General features: G+C 37.5%; 1 protein-coding gene across 6 annotated transcripts in view; it reads right to left on the bottom strand.

Moving 5' to 3' along the window:
• The window catches only part of ARID4B (AT-rich interaction domain 4B), a 79,530-nt gene that overhangs the window by 14,144 nt on the left and 51,772 nt on the right, over window positions 1-13,614 (bottom strand). For 5 of the 6 annotated variants that reach the window (XM_032443315.1, XM_032443316.1, XM_032443317.1 and 2 more), the window contains 3 exons: window positions 13,164-13,431; window positions 12,083-12,255; window positions 2,415-2,663 (listed from right to left, as the gene is read on the bottom strand). In XM_032443315.1, the coding sequence (XP_032299206.1) occupies window positions 2,415-2,663; window positions 12,083-12,255; window positions 13,164-13,431 (690 nt within the window). The remainder of the gene's footprint in view (window positions 1-2,414; window positions 2,664-12,082; window positions 12,256-13,163; window positions 13,432-13,614) is intronic. The other variant, XM_032443319.1, reaches the window with a different exon arrangement.

The raw sequence follows: 13,614 nt of genomic DNA, 5'->3' as shown, positions 1-13,614 counted from the left end.
CATCGAACAGAATTAAAGTTACAATCTCATTTTGAAAACATTGCCTGTTTTTTATCACTGGGAACATACTGCAGAGGAAACAGACTTCAAAAGCTCAAACAATGAATTCTGACCTACACTGGCAGCCAAAAGCTATAACAATGACAGAAGGAAATGGCACCATGGGCTCCGGAGAAGTTTGTTTCATAGGAAGCACGCAGAATGAGCAATGTAACTGTTCCTGTTAGAAAGCAACAAAATACAGTTTCTCTCATGAGAGCTTTCTGGCTAAAATATGATAATGTATAGAGCTCTCTAACAGGGTAGAAAGGTTCCCTTTCACTACAAGTCAGGTCTCACTGCACAGTACTGTTCTGCACCTTCATCAGAAAGGAGTATCACCTGAATTTCACAAGCTAACAACAAGGTCATTTAGCACAGCTACACATTGCTGTCCAAATCTATTCCATCTCCATACTTCTAGACACTACATTAGCAAAGTTTTGCAGTGGTGACACTGGTTCTAGAGAACTAAACATAATAAACAAAGCTAAACATCAAATCTACCAAATACCATTCCAAATACACATGTACATACAATTATTCGGGAAATAAACAGGAAAGCTAACTTTGACAGATAGGAGGCAGACATAATTAAGAATTCCCTGGACCTCAGTATACTCCCTGGCCTAATGTTACAGCCCCAGCCTCCTCTAAGCACAGTAAGCAAGGAACACAGCTGTAACAAATAAGGAGAAGGGGCAATTGCAAACCACCCCAGTAAAGCAATTACTTTTCCAGGTTGTGACTGAAAGCCACTTACTGCATTATATCATATAAGACTTGTCTTTACAATACTAAGATATCAAAGTGTTCAGATGCTGTCTTAAGTTCAGAATTACTGTCAAATGCCAAAAATTTTGTTTAAATGACACTTTGATCACCCCACATTATAGCATGTATTCAATAATATTTACCCTAAAAAGGAAAACAGCAGTAATTCCAAAACAGAAGTCAAAAGCAAATAAAACCTTATGGTGATATTTCTCAGTGAGTTTGGTGCAAATTTCATCAACTTAAATCCTTCCCCTAATGAAAGAACTGCAACACTTAAAATCCTACCCTGAACAGTCTGATTCTCCCTCAATTTGGGCATTTTAAGGCTCAGACTTCATTGCCACAACAGTTACAAAAGCTGCCTGAATTCAGTGTATGCGAAAGAACATACTCCTGTAGATCAGCACATACGTAGGTTAAAATTCTACAAAAGACTGCTATGAAAACTTGCAATATTGAGATGATGCTCATAAGTAGTGGACCTGGAAATCACCAGGCATAGACACAAAGACATATATTCAAGGGAGGGAGAGAAAAAGTCATCTGCAACCATGACTTTTTTTTTTCTTTCTTTTTTTTTTTTTTTTAATATTTAGCAGATATTGCTAGTGCTGAATGCATGAGATCTGTCCTGCCCTCTCGGTCAGAGGTAGGATGGCGAAGTCCAGATGACAGTAGGTCACATAAGAGCTTCAAACTTTCTGGAAGAGCAGAAGAATAAAAACAACAGACTATAGCCTCGGATACCTGTGGGCTGTGATTTTTTTCTTTAAAGCTCTGTGAACACAGTAATGAAGTTAAGATAAGGAGAATGAACAGATACACTGAAACTGAGGAAAAAAGCGGAAGACAGGTAACTGGCTTCAAAGCCACTAAGAACATTCAGCTTTCTTTGCTATGGTCAAAGTTTTCTCAAGTTTTAATTGAAAATTAAAAAAAAAGTCTTGAATGGCAAAAACCCCCAAACATTACTGCTTCGATTTATTTCCATTAGTGCTACATTAAAGACATTAAAAAGCATATAGTCTGAAATATATTAGGAAAAGCATAAGAAGCCAGTGGGCTAAGAAGCATCTTGTTTGCAAGCATGAGGCTGCTGGGGACAGGTGGTAAATTGGACCTGAAAGAAATGCAATTATCTGCTGCATACTGATTTGCCATCAAGAATCTTATGCTTCTCTTGTTACATAGCTTACTGCTAATGTATTCTCTGCTACTCTGAGAAGAGAGTGTATGTAGACTTGGTTAAGTGCACTACTCAAATATTGTATGAGGAAAAAAACTAGCTTAAGAGATCCAGAAGAGAACTTCATGGAAGAGTGGGCTGTCACTTGCTGTATGGGGAGATCTAAAAATAAGATCACAGCGAAGGAAGCCTTCCCCTAGCAAGACATTTTAAGATGATTTTCTAAATAACTGAAGTTCTGCATTTTTACGATGCTAAAAATCTAATAGTTTCATACAGTACAATGCCCTTCACAGAACACCAATACTGAAAGCTTAGGACTTCAGATCTCTGTATCATTTAGTTTTTCAAAGTACTAAAGTGTATTTTAGTTGAAATTCAAGAAGCATTCACTAACTAAAACTCAAGTTACCTCACGTTCCATCCACAGTAGTGCACCAAGTAAAGGACTTCTCCACCTTCGATGTCAGAATCTTTAATACTAGCTTCATACATTTTTTGATTTTTCCCTCTTCCATACCGCACTTGGACTTTCATGCCTGGTGGATAGCATTCAAACTCTTCTTCCTCAATGTTATTGCTGTCTTCTTCCTCCTCCTCTTCCTCCTCCTCCTCCTCTGCTTCTTCTTCATCTTCATCTTCTTCCTTATTCGTGTCATCTCTTGAAAGGTTTAAAAAATTGTAGAGTTAATATGAGATACTTGATAAGCTTTTCAGTTCCAAACCACATATATTGATAAATATTGTGGATGCATTAGAGACTGGGAAAAGCAGGCTCCAAATATGAGAAACTGGACTAGGTGCGATTAATATCAGTAAAATAGGATATAGCAATACACACAAAATCCAGTGACAGCATGGTGCAAAAATGACTTGCCCATAAGAAAACCTAAAGAAAAAGATGTCATCCATCAAAATCTGTTTGAGCAGAAGTTGTTCAAACTCATCTTTTTATGATCCTTCATGCAAGTCCCTTTAAGTATCTTTTAGTCAAAATCATTCTTCTAAATATAAAGAAAATTCCCTATATTCCATGTTTTAGCCTAGAAGTTTTCACAAGCACTTCTTGAATCTTGCTTCCCCAAAAGATCCTTGCTCTTTTATAATCAATTCACCCAATCAAAACCAGATATTAAGAAAAAAAAGGAAAAAACACACTAAGCAAACAAACCCCAAAACACTACATGAGATTATTTACCAAATCAAGAAACCTGAACTAATTCACAACTTTCTCGTTCCTTGCCAATTATACACACAACATGTCTTCTAAATATAAACGAAACCTGCAATCAGTTACTGCAGATGTCCACTGTTTTCAAAAGTAAGCCAATTCTGAATACCTGTTTAGACACTTAGAAAGCCATTCTGTGCAACACAGAACAGATCAGGGCCACTTATTAAATTTGCAATGATTACAGAACAATAATGATTTAAAACTTGCTGCATGGAACAGATGCATTTGGATGTGTTACAAACTGGGTAAGAAGAGGTACTGCTCCAAACCTGATTCCCATCTACATTTAAGTTAACCTCACAAATACAGAAGCCTGTAATCTAAATCTTTCTATGAAAGTTTTAGTAGAAAATGATGAAGCTGAACTTTACCTCTGCAAAATTATCAAAAAACATTTTCACTATCCAAATGCTTATTAGAAATGGCAGTATTATTATTTAATTATTACTTAAGTTGCTCAAAAGAGAATTTAAAACAATAAGCCAAACTCAGCTCTAGCATAACCACAGTAACATAAGGAACCTACTTCAGAAATGAATGTTGCCATATACTCATACACACATACCATGAGACAAGTGCTAGAATTCTCACTCTGTGTATTAACTGCATCAAATAGTGAAAAAATAAATAGATAAATACATATCGCGTTCAAGCAGATCTTCTGCTGCATGGTCCAGTATTGTTCTATAAGGCCAACATTTTTAGTTATACACTTTTGGAAGCGTACCCTGCTACGAAGCTAAAAACTGCAACAACAAATGAAAAAACTTCGAAAGCTCTCCACCGCACACTATGCAGCCAAATGTACTTCCCAAAGAAATTGCTTCTAAAGCTCCTCACAGGCTGCAATAAGAGTCCTGAACAGAATTCTACAGCAGAAAACACCAGCCAGGAATTTGAATGCTCTTGAATAAATACTCTGCTGCACTAAAAGATCCTAGCTAATTTCAACTTAACATTTGTTGTCATTCTAAAGCAAAGAGCCAACACTGCTACAGGATGAAGACAAGCTTGTGATTTTCCACTACTGAAAAGACTTTCCCGAATTGCATTAGAAACAAGTTTTGCTATATAATTATCATTATTATTTCTCTTCAAGGACCAGTGGTACAGTCCTTGAATGCACAACTCTAAGGAAGATGCAGGGTTTTCCAGACACTGGCAATTATGGTTCCAGCAGCTCTTCTGAAGGCTGGACAAGCTTGGAGTCTCTCTCACATTAATACTCAGTGACTTTCTTGGCATCTCAAGATAATTTGTTTGTTTTTTTTAACTAAAGACTCATGACAATACCAGGACTTCTCTGGAAGACATGTGAAACTCTCACTGAGAACCTGATTAAATTGGACGGTGTAGCGGATGCGGAGAACAAACCGTACAGAGGCGAAGGGAAATGTTGGAAAGGAAGGCAAAATAGAAGCAGAGATGGTTGCAGTTTTTTAAAAAGACTGTTCTAGTGAGTCACGTGGTTAGTGATCATAAGTTGGAGATGTTGGGAAGCCAAACAAGAGCAAAGAACATTCATCCTTATGGAGCAGAAAAGTTTGTGTACTCACACAGCTCCTGAAACAAATAAAGCACATTCCAATGGTTGCAAGAAGAAAAGATATCTTGTTCTATAAGGCCATAGAAAGCTCAAACCTGACAGTGCAAATGAAGAAGTTATGATTGCCACGAAGCAGAGGTTTGTAAGAGAAAACTGTTTGCAGCCATCCAGCACGCACAGTAACAACCTCATTTGCCCATTTATATTTGCATGACGATATCCAATTTCTTTTAATGCTCTTTAGTCAAAATCCCATTACAAAAAAAAGGGGAGGAGGGGGGAAAACAAGCCTCTTGACTGCAGACACTAATTATCAACTTAAATAAATAATAAAAGATACTGAGCCACATTTGCCACAACGCTGCAACAATGTGAACGGCCCAGCTGATGAAGGAAGGCAGCAGCTAATGTGCAAGCACGCTGTGTCAAGACACAGGAATACAGCTGTAATTGTGTTCCAGAAATACAAAAAGCATCAGAAAGCTTATTGGAAGGACAAAGCAGCATTTCCATTTACAACTGTCTCCTACTGAATGAGAATGTAAACCTTTAGAAGCTGAACTATGAATTGGAATGCAGCAACGCTTGTGAGAAACACAGTAAAATGATTCAGGTGTTGAGATCATACAATCACTGTGCACTATTAGGTCCCAAACGCAACCTGAAAGAGTTAAAAAGCTAAAAAGCAAGCATTAAAAAAACAAAACAAAAACACATGCAGCAGGTACTTCTCACTCAGTATAAACACGTAACACCAACAAACCCATAGCATGGGTAAATATGACAACAGTTTCGTTAATAGATGAAACAGCATGTGCTATTACACCATGAAAGGAAATGCAGTAACATGCAAACTTATTTCATGCCTTCCCCTCCTCATCTCTGACACAAACCACAGCATCCTCCCAAAGCTCAGGTGAATCCACAAGTCAGGCTGAGAGCCAGAACATCAACCACACTTCCCAGGACCCCTGTCATGCAGCAGCCCCAGCCCTGTGCCAACGCACTTCCCTCTGACACCATGCTGGGGCACATGGCAGGTGAGACGGCAAACGCAAGATTTTTCAGGGTTATTCTAAAACTCGAGGAAGCAAGATTATTTCAATTATTGGTTCAATTAAGTCATTATAGCTAATTGAATCACTGGCAGAAATAAACTTCAGTGTAATTGACACTTCAAATTCAGCAATTAACTTCTATTTTTGTTCCCTCCCCCTCTGCTTTTTTCTCATCCCAGAGTATTCATTAACCTCTGCTTCACCATAGTACAGAGCTGGAAAATGTTAGGTCTCCTCCATCCAAATTTAGGTTGGATGTTAGGAAACACTTCTTTACAGAATCAGTAGTTAGGTACTGGAATAGGCTGCCCAGGGAGGTGGTTGAATCGCCATCCCTGTATGTGTTTAAGAGCCGTTTGGATGTGGTGCTCAGTGATATGATTTAGTGTAGGGTTTTTAGAGTTAGGGTACTGGTTAGGCTGCTGTTGGACTTGATGATCTTCAAGGTCTTTTCCAACATGGGTAATTCTATGATTCTATGATCTTTTAACTTTTCAACTACAGCTGTATTAAGAAGCCCTGAAGTTCTAAGGCAGAGGAGCCACTGAGACCTGTATCTATGCCACAACACTATAATCTGCTGTTTAATTAATAATATTAATGAAAATTTAAAAAAAAAATTAAAAAATCTACCAATATTCTTCTTCACTGTGAAGTTGTAAAGAGAACCTAAAATAATGCTCTAAGGTCCAAAGGCTATATATATATATATATATATATATATATATATATATATATCTTAGATATATCTATATATATCTAAGGTCTATATTCAAAGAAATCTGAACAAACACACAGTTGTGGGCCCGTTGCTCTGAGGGAGGGAAGAAGCACAAACTTGACCTGAATCACATCAATGGAAAGAGGTCAGCACACTTCAGCCATGCAAGCATCTGCTTTGAAAAGTGTTTTCTTCTACTGCCATGGAGAAGACTAACGAAAGAACGTCAGCTTACTGCTCCTAATCGCTCAGCCAAGTTTTTAAGGAACTTTGAGTCACTGAAGGGGTAATGGATGGCCCAGAAGTCTGAGGAATGCAGCACTTTTCATTTTTATGGCACAGGTTCCCACACAGCATGAGAACACCTCCTATTTGATGAATGGTTAAGGGCTCCACCCATGCACATTCGTCTCAGTGACAGCTACCATAGTTAATAACTTCCACAGTGACCATAAGCTAGGCGTGATGACAAACACTTCTTCCATATCACCAAAGCCTCCCTCCTGTTTGAGACGAGGCATGCTTCAGAGCAGTGCACTTACACTGCCACTACCCATGGTGTTACTGTGCCATTAGCAGTTTATTGCAGTATGAAAAGCAGGCAATACACAAATGCGTGCATCACTGCATGCTCTACACTAAGAAGAAAACCATTAGACATTGTTTTTCAAAACATGACTATAGAAAAACTTAATTCTCACTATAACTGGCAGCTGGAATACACAAATATAACATGCATTGCAGTAACAGCACAGAAATATGTTCCTATAAATGAAACTACATAAATGCACTGCTTTTTTTGCACATATATCAACAGTCTAAGATCCAGAACAGATGTTCACACCAACTGTGCAATGAACAAGATGGATTTCGCTGCCTTCTGCCAAGCTAAATAAGCAAGTCCATACAAACCTAAATCTGATCAGAGAAAGCTATCTCAATATATGCTTCTCAACATTAATCTAGAAGCTAAGGTATGCCTCCCATCGCAAACCTATTCTCCAACACATTCTAACCTTCCTTCTATCATTTTAGATTCACTGCAACACAGCTTTGACGCATCACTAGAGCAGATGAGGAGAGAGCGCTGCTTCTAACAACGTGTTACCTGCAGGAGGTTAAATTGAGCATCTGGCTATTACATAATCTTGTTGTATATCACTTTCAGAAAATCCCCATCGAGTGTTCTCAGAAAATTTCTGTCTTGTACAAATAAAAGCCGTCACAAGCAGCCACCCTAACTATACCCTACCAGAGTGGTAAACAAAAGAAAAACCCTTAACATGAACCAATGCCCATCCTAACTTAGCTCTTCAGCTTTCATTATTCCTAGCTCCCATCTCCACTGTTTACATCAAAGAATATACTTTTATAATGTATAACACACCACTGATTAAGTCTTGTTCTTTACATGTATGTGAATGGTTTAACTCAGTTAAAGATTGAGTCAAAGTGGGGTCTAATTTTATTCCTTTGATATTGCCACAACTGGATGGTCCCAATTCCCAAGAAACTGTATAAACAAGACCTGGACACAACAGAAAGACATCCAGAAACATCTAGGTTTTGAAATCATATTTTTGAACAAATGTTCATGAATTCCTTCAAAAAGCAAACAGTTTAAGGAAAAAAAAATCTAGGAAGTTTCCTAACAGTGACTGAGAACTGTTTTCATGTACTGGAAGTGACAGCACAGTGCCAAGGAGCAAACTAAAGACCCTGAGCTGGCAGCCTCCCCTGGAGGTTGGGTTAAGGCAGCACCCCGGCCAACAGGAAGAGAACGCCAGAACAAAACTTCTTGTAACTGAGATCACTTGCAAGAAACTTGCTTTATCATCTTAACAAAAATCAAAGTGCTGCCAACATACAACTCCAATGCAACTTCTGTTTTAAACTGTGATTGTCTTCCTGATTTTCTGAGCACTGAATCTTTCAGTCTCCGTAGAGGCCCATCTGCCTCAGATGCTTTAAACATTAAAAATAAATAAATAAATATGCACTTGGTGTTAATCACCTGGAAGAAAAAGTTCCTTGCTAATATTTGCTAATTAGCAATTAACCTGCCCTTCAGTGCATAAACTGCATCATTACATTTTCAAACTCTTACTCTTGATTTGATTAGTGTATAATTTTTTAAAATCAACTCCATTAGGCTTCTAGCCTCAGCCTCTTCAGAGCATATTCATTTTGCACTGCCTAGAAAGCTCATGGTGCAGCAAAGCAACTCTTAGTTCTAAATTTGTTCTCTTTGACTCGCATCTTTGTGTTGGTTGCAACAGTTCATTGTTAGCAGCTATGAAGAAAAACTGCACCAAGTTCAGCAAGCTACATCCAGAGACCACTGCTCAACAAATTGAGCAGGAACTTACAGAGGAAGATCTTGCCCTTTCTTACTGGCTAAGAAAGAACGTATAGCAGGGAAAAAAAATGAGTCTTACAAAGCCATTTTGATCAAGATCCCTCTGGGACAGACCCATGAGAAGTAGCACATTACAGAAAGTAGCAATACAACTCCTAAAGCCATCCAAAAGCAGCTGACCATGAAGGCAGACTTCTCATACAATTTAAAGACAACATCCTGCAAAAACCAGGATATAGCACATCCATCTTCCCCAGGCCACGTCAAAACAAGAAAAGCATATACAGGAGCACACAGAACAAGAGGCAAGCTGCCTCTTGCACTGTTCTCAGTGCACAGATACACAGGTAGCTAAGATACAGGCACTCTGGGAAGACAGAGAACCACATTTGGGCTTTCTTCCTATTTATTGTATTGTCTAACTCTGTGCAGAAGGGCTGGGGTAACATGGGAGCGACTGCTATCTAAAGGGGTTGAAGATGCACAGCATTGCAGAAACAAAGCCTCTAGAAATAAAGAACAGCTCTGGTCTCCAGAAGTACAACCTGAGAGTACAAAGATGCAAATTCGCTCCCATCCATCCAACACATTCTGTATACAACCCTCAAGTTTTTCTGTCTTCTTGCATCTCTATTTAAAGATGCTACATGAAGATGTATCTACAGGATATAATTCCTAAAGATATAAGTTCAAAGAGCAGCACTATGAATTTGCCTCATGTAATATTAGATTCCATTTGACTGGCTATTCGGTTAACACTGTGGAAGATAGATGGTCAGTACTTTAAAATTCAATTTCAGGAGTACACTGAGGAGAGAAAAAAAATCAGTCTGCAGCGGTATTCTGTGATTAACTTTCCATCTATAAAAAAGCATTTTACCGTTTCTATGCTAGCTCTGTATGTTAGCTTTTCTTCACTTGTATGTTAGTTCAACACAGAACTCAACCCACAGCATTCTTCCCTTCCGATAAGGGGAGGGGCTCACAAAAACCTTATGGTGTTTATACCATGAAGATATATCATTATATTTTTTTCAAAGTATTTAGGATGTCGGCATCATTTTTCAATTCGTTACAGCTTATAGGAAGTACAAAATCCTATCAGTCTCTAGAAAAACAGCAAAAGAAATTAAGCTAATAGTACTAACTACAGTACTTAATTATGCTTACAAATGCTGAGAGACTACTAGCTGCTACAAACCTTTCATTTAAATAAGTTGAAATTATTCCAGGAAAATATACTCCCAGAACCATCACCCCTATCCATTTTTAGAGTTCTGTTTTCTATTCTATTCCAGGCAACTTCCTACAAAAATACAATAAAACCATGAATTGCAATAGCATGATGGTAGTCTTTATGGGATGAAGACTGAGAAGCTGAGAGAAAAGCCTAACCATAAGATGAATTGGGGAAAATTAAGGGGAAATATCATCTTGGTTTTATGAAGGAAAAATTAAGAGAACACTGTGTTTTTATTGTTATAAATAACCCAAATGGACATGAATCAGAAATGATAACAAAACAAGACCAAATGCAGCACATAGCTGCACTTTCTTTCTATAGCATTGTGATAAGTTTTAAACCGGCCTTATTTCCAAATATAAGCAAGTACTAAATACCACCACAATAACACACACAGTACTTAGAGATCTTTTTAAATACTGCTTTTCTCTCAGCAGTGCAGATTTCCTTACATTCAGTTACATACTTTGAAAGTATCATAAAATTAGCCTTCAATATTTATGAAAATTCAGAAAACCTGGTACAATATCATTTCTCTGGTTGCTCTTACAAAACAGGATGTAAAGTTCCAGCAACCAGTCTTTTAAAATGATAGTCACCTAGAACATAAGTCAAGTCACATACACAGGGAAAAGGCTCTTCTACTGAGTTCAGGCAAATTTGATTTTTCTTGTTATTCTGGATTTCTGAGTTATACAAGCTTTCAGTGGAATTTCCTTGAGAATAGGGAAGATGACATTTTACTGGGGGGGATTCTCTCAGAAATCAAAATGCTTAAAAGAAAACTGAAAAATCTTTTCAAATGAACTTGGAAATCAACACAATGAGCTATAGCATTCTGTTATATCTTTTAATGGGACAGAACAAGCAATAACAGTTGCTGATATTAAGATGGAAGAGAGTTTATCTGCTAAATATAGCAAAGGAACAGTAGAATGAACAAGGAAACTAGTGGTCAGGCAACAGCTGCTATTAACTACATAAAACATCCCCTGAGACTCAGACTGTCTAGAAAGAGTAAGGTGCCGTTAGCTGCTTTCCCTATTAAAAAGAAAAGTTTCTCCTTTAAGCATCTGCACCGTTTTCAGTCACATACAGTATCCTCAGATAATACAGAACTTTGACACATAACCTGTAACAGCTACCTATATCTTCTTACTTAAAATCATAATGTACAAGGCTTCTAATCCTAAGAATATGAACTGCTACCACCCTGCGGTTCAGTGAGAACAATATGCTGGTTTAGACTTCATTGTTGTTTTTATGGTTGTTTTTTTGCTTTTGTTTTTCAAGATCTGGCTGTCTTTTTTTTTTACTTTTTCACTGAAATGTGAGAAGTTGTCAAGTCTATAACTAAAGTCAACTTCATCCATGGAAGCATTAAGGATGCACAGATCCAAGTAATTCATCTCCTACTTTGAAAATTTCAGTCCTAAGGGCTGCACAAGGGTCTCCTGCAAGTGTTATCTCCGCTCAGTGGTTACTAAATTTAAAAAGTAACCACTTTAAATAAACATAAAGTTGTTACTAAATTATGTGAGGTATTTCTCTCTTCCCATGTTACTGTCCAACAACAAAATCTAGCAACCAAGTTAAATAGACAATACTATTCTACTCATAATATTTGCAATATTTTTGTCTTAAGTGAGATTTATACATTCTGCTGCTTGCTAAGCTTGCAAATATTTTGGCCTGGATCTTTTAAAAGCCTTACATAAAGCTTTATAAAAATGGTTACATATTTTTAATTAGACTCACTAACTTCAGCAGCACTAACCATGAGAAAGAGCAGCACACAGATCTCCAGAAAACAGGAGCCTAATCACAGCAGGGAGGTAATTTGAACTTCAAATCAGACAAGAGTAAAGTTAATGAGCACACATCAGATGCCTTATCTGATTACAAACAGAGTAACTTACCCTGATTTGTCTTTTTCGTCAGCCTCTGCATTTATGGTAGGATTTTCCATTTCTTTAATCTTTTCCTCTTCTTTATCTTCTAATTTGATTTCATCTTCAGTTTTGATTACATTCAAGTCCTTTTCTTGGTCAGGCTGCGTATACACTGAATCTGGTAAATTTTTTTTGTTCCCCTAAGACAATAAAACCTTCAGTTAATTTACAAGAAAAAATAAGAATTCAGAGGATTTCAGAAGAACAAAATGCACAAGTTATTGTGAAGGGAAAAAGAAAGCACTAGATTCTAGGGCTCTTTCTAAAACTACAGCATTTCCACTGGTTTTATGTTTGAAATTCTCAGCACACATACAGTAGTCCTTGGTTGAATCCAATCTCCTAGGTTTTACTACAGCAACATTAGCACACAACTCTTAAAACAGTTCACAGGATATGTCTGCGCTCAGTATGCAGAAACACCAGCATTAACGGTCACTGTGGAGTTAGTAGCAGCAGACAGGCCAGGGCTGGTGCCACTTGCATACATCACAGCTAAGTTGCATATTGACTTGAAGAACTACACCACTTCCAGAGCAAACTGCTGTACCTTCACTGCTCAGCTTACCACCTCAGTTCTCCTTTTCTAAAACCACTGGGCCAGTATTGAGTTTTGAAAAGGTAAAAAGATTTGTCTCTCTGGATTAGTGAAATAATTATGCCACTGCATACACCATATCTCTCTAGAACCTGGGAGGGCTTAAAAGCCTAGCTCAATACAAAATAGAAGTATCAGCAGTGAAGATAGTTGTAAGCATGCATTATCCAGATCACAATACAGCTGCATGCTAATCAGTCCCCATTTGACTCAAGAGTGCCCCAAACAGGTGGAAAGCTTCATCTGCTTCCTGCCAATTCAAAGACTTTGACACCATGAACCTCTAAGACAGACACTGAAGAGACAAATATTGCTCAAAACTAATCTACAGCATGTTATTTGTCTAGTTTTAAATCAATTACAGAGATTTGTCTTAATACAAACTCATAGTTATCAACACATTATCTGCCTTTATCAACAGGATATAACATGAACATTAAAATATTTTACCAGAAGCACGGGCTTATCATTTTCTTTACTTTCATTATCATTCTCAGCTAGCTTTTTTTCTTCTTGTTGTACTGCCACTACTTCCTCCTGCTTGCGCTCCTCCTTATCCGCTTTTATTTCTTTTACATCCTGCTCTGGATCTTCACGCATCTTTAAATCTTTTTCTTTTTCACAGTCTTTACAAGGCTTGCTTGTCACTTTCTCTGGTAATGCCATTTGAAATTCAATATTTGCTGATGTACAGTACTCTTCAAAGCCATAGAGATATCTAAAAAAAAAACCACACTTCTGATAAACAAGTTTTTTTTGAAGAAAAATTGTGTTACCTAGCAGAAGCTTAATAGAAGAAATATATTTTAAAGCTTACAAAGACTGCATTACAACCAAACTTATAGAATTTATGTATATTGCCACCACTATCACAAGAACTCTATTTCTTTTTAGTGCTGTT

The sequence above is a fragment of the Coturnix japonica genome, chromosome 3 (genome assembly GCF_001577835.2).
Source record: "Coturnix japonica isolate 7356 chromosome 3, Coturnix japonica 2.1, whole genome shotgun sequence".
NCBI lineage: Eukaryota > Metazoa > Chordata > Aves > Galliformes > Phasianidae > Coturnix > Coturnix japonica.
This window is presented reverse-complemented; position numbering and strand designations above follow the sequence as displayed.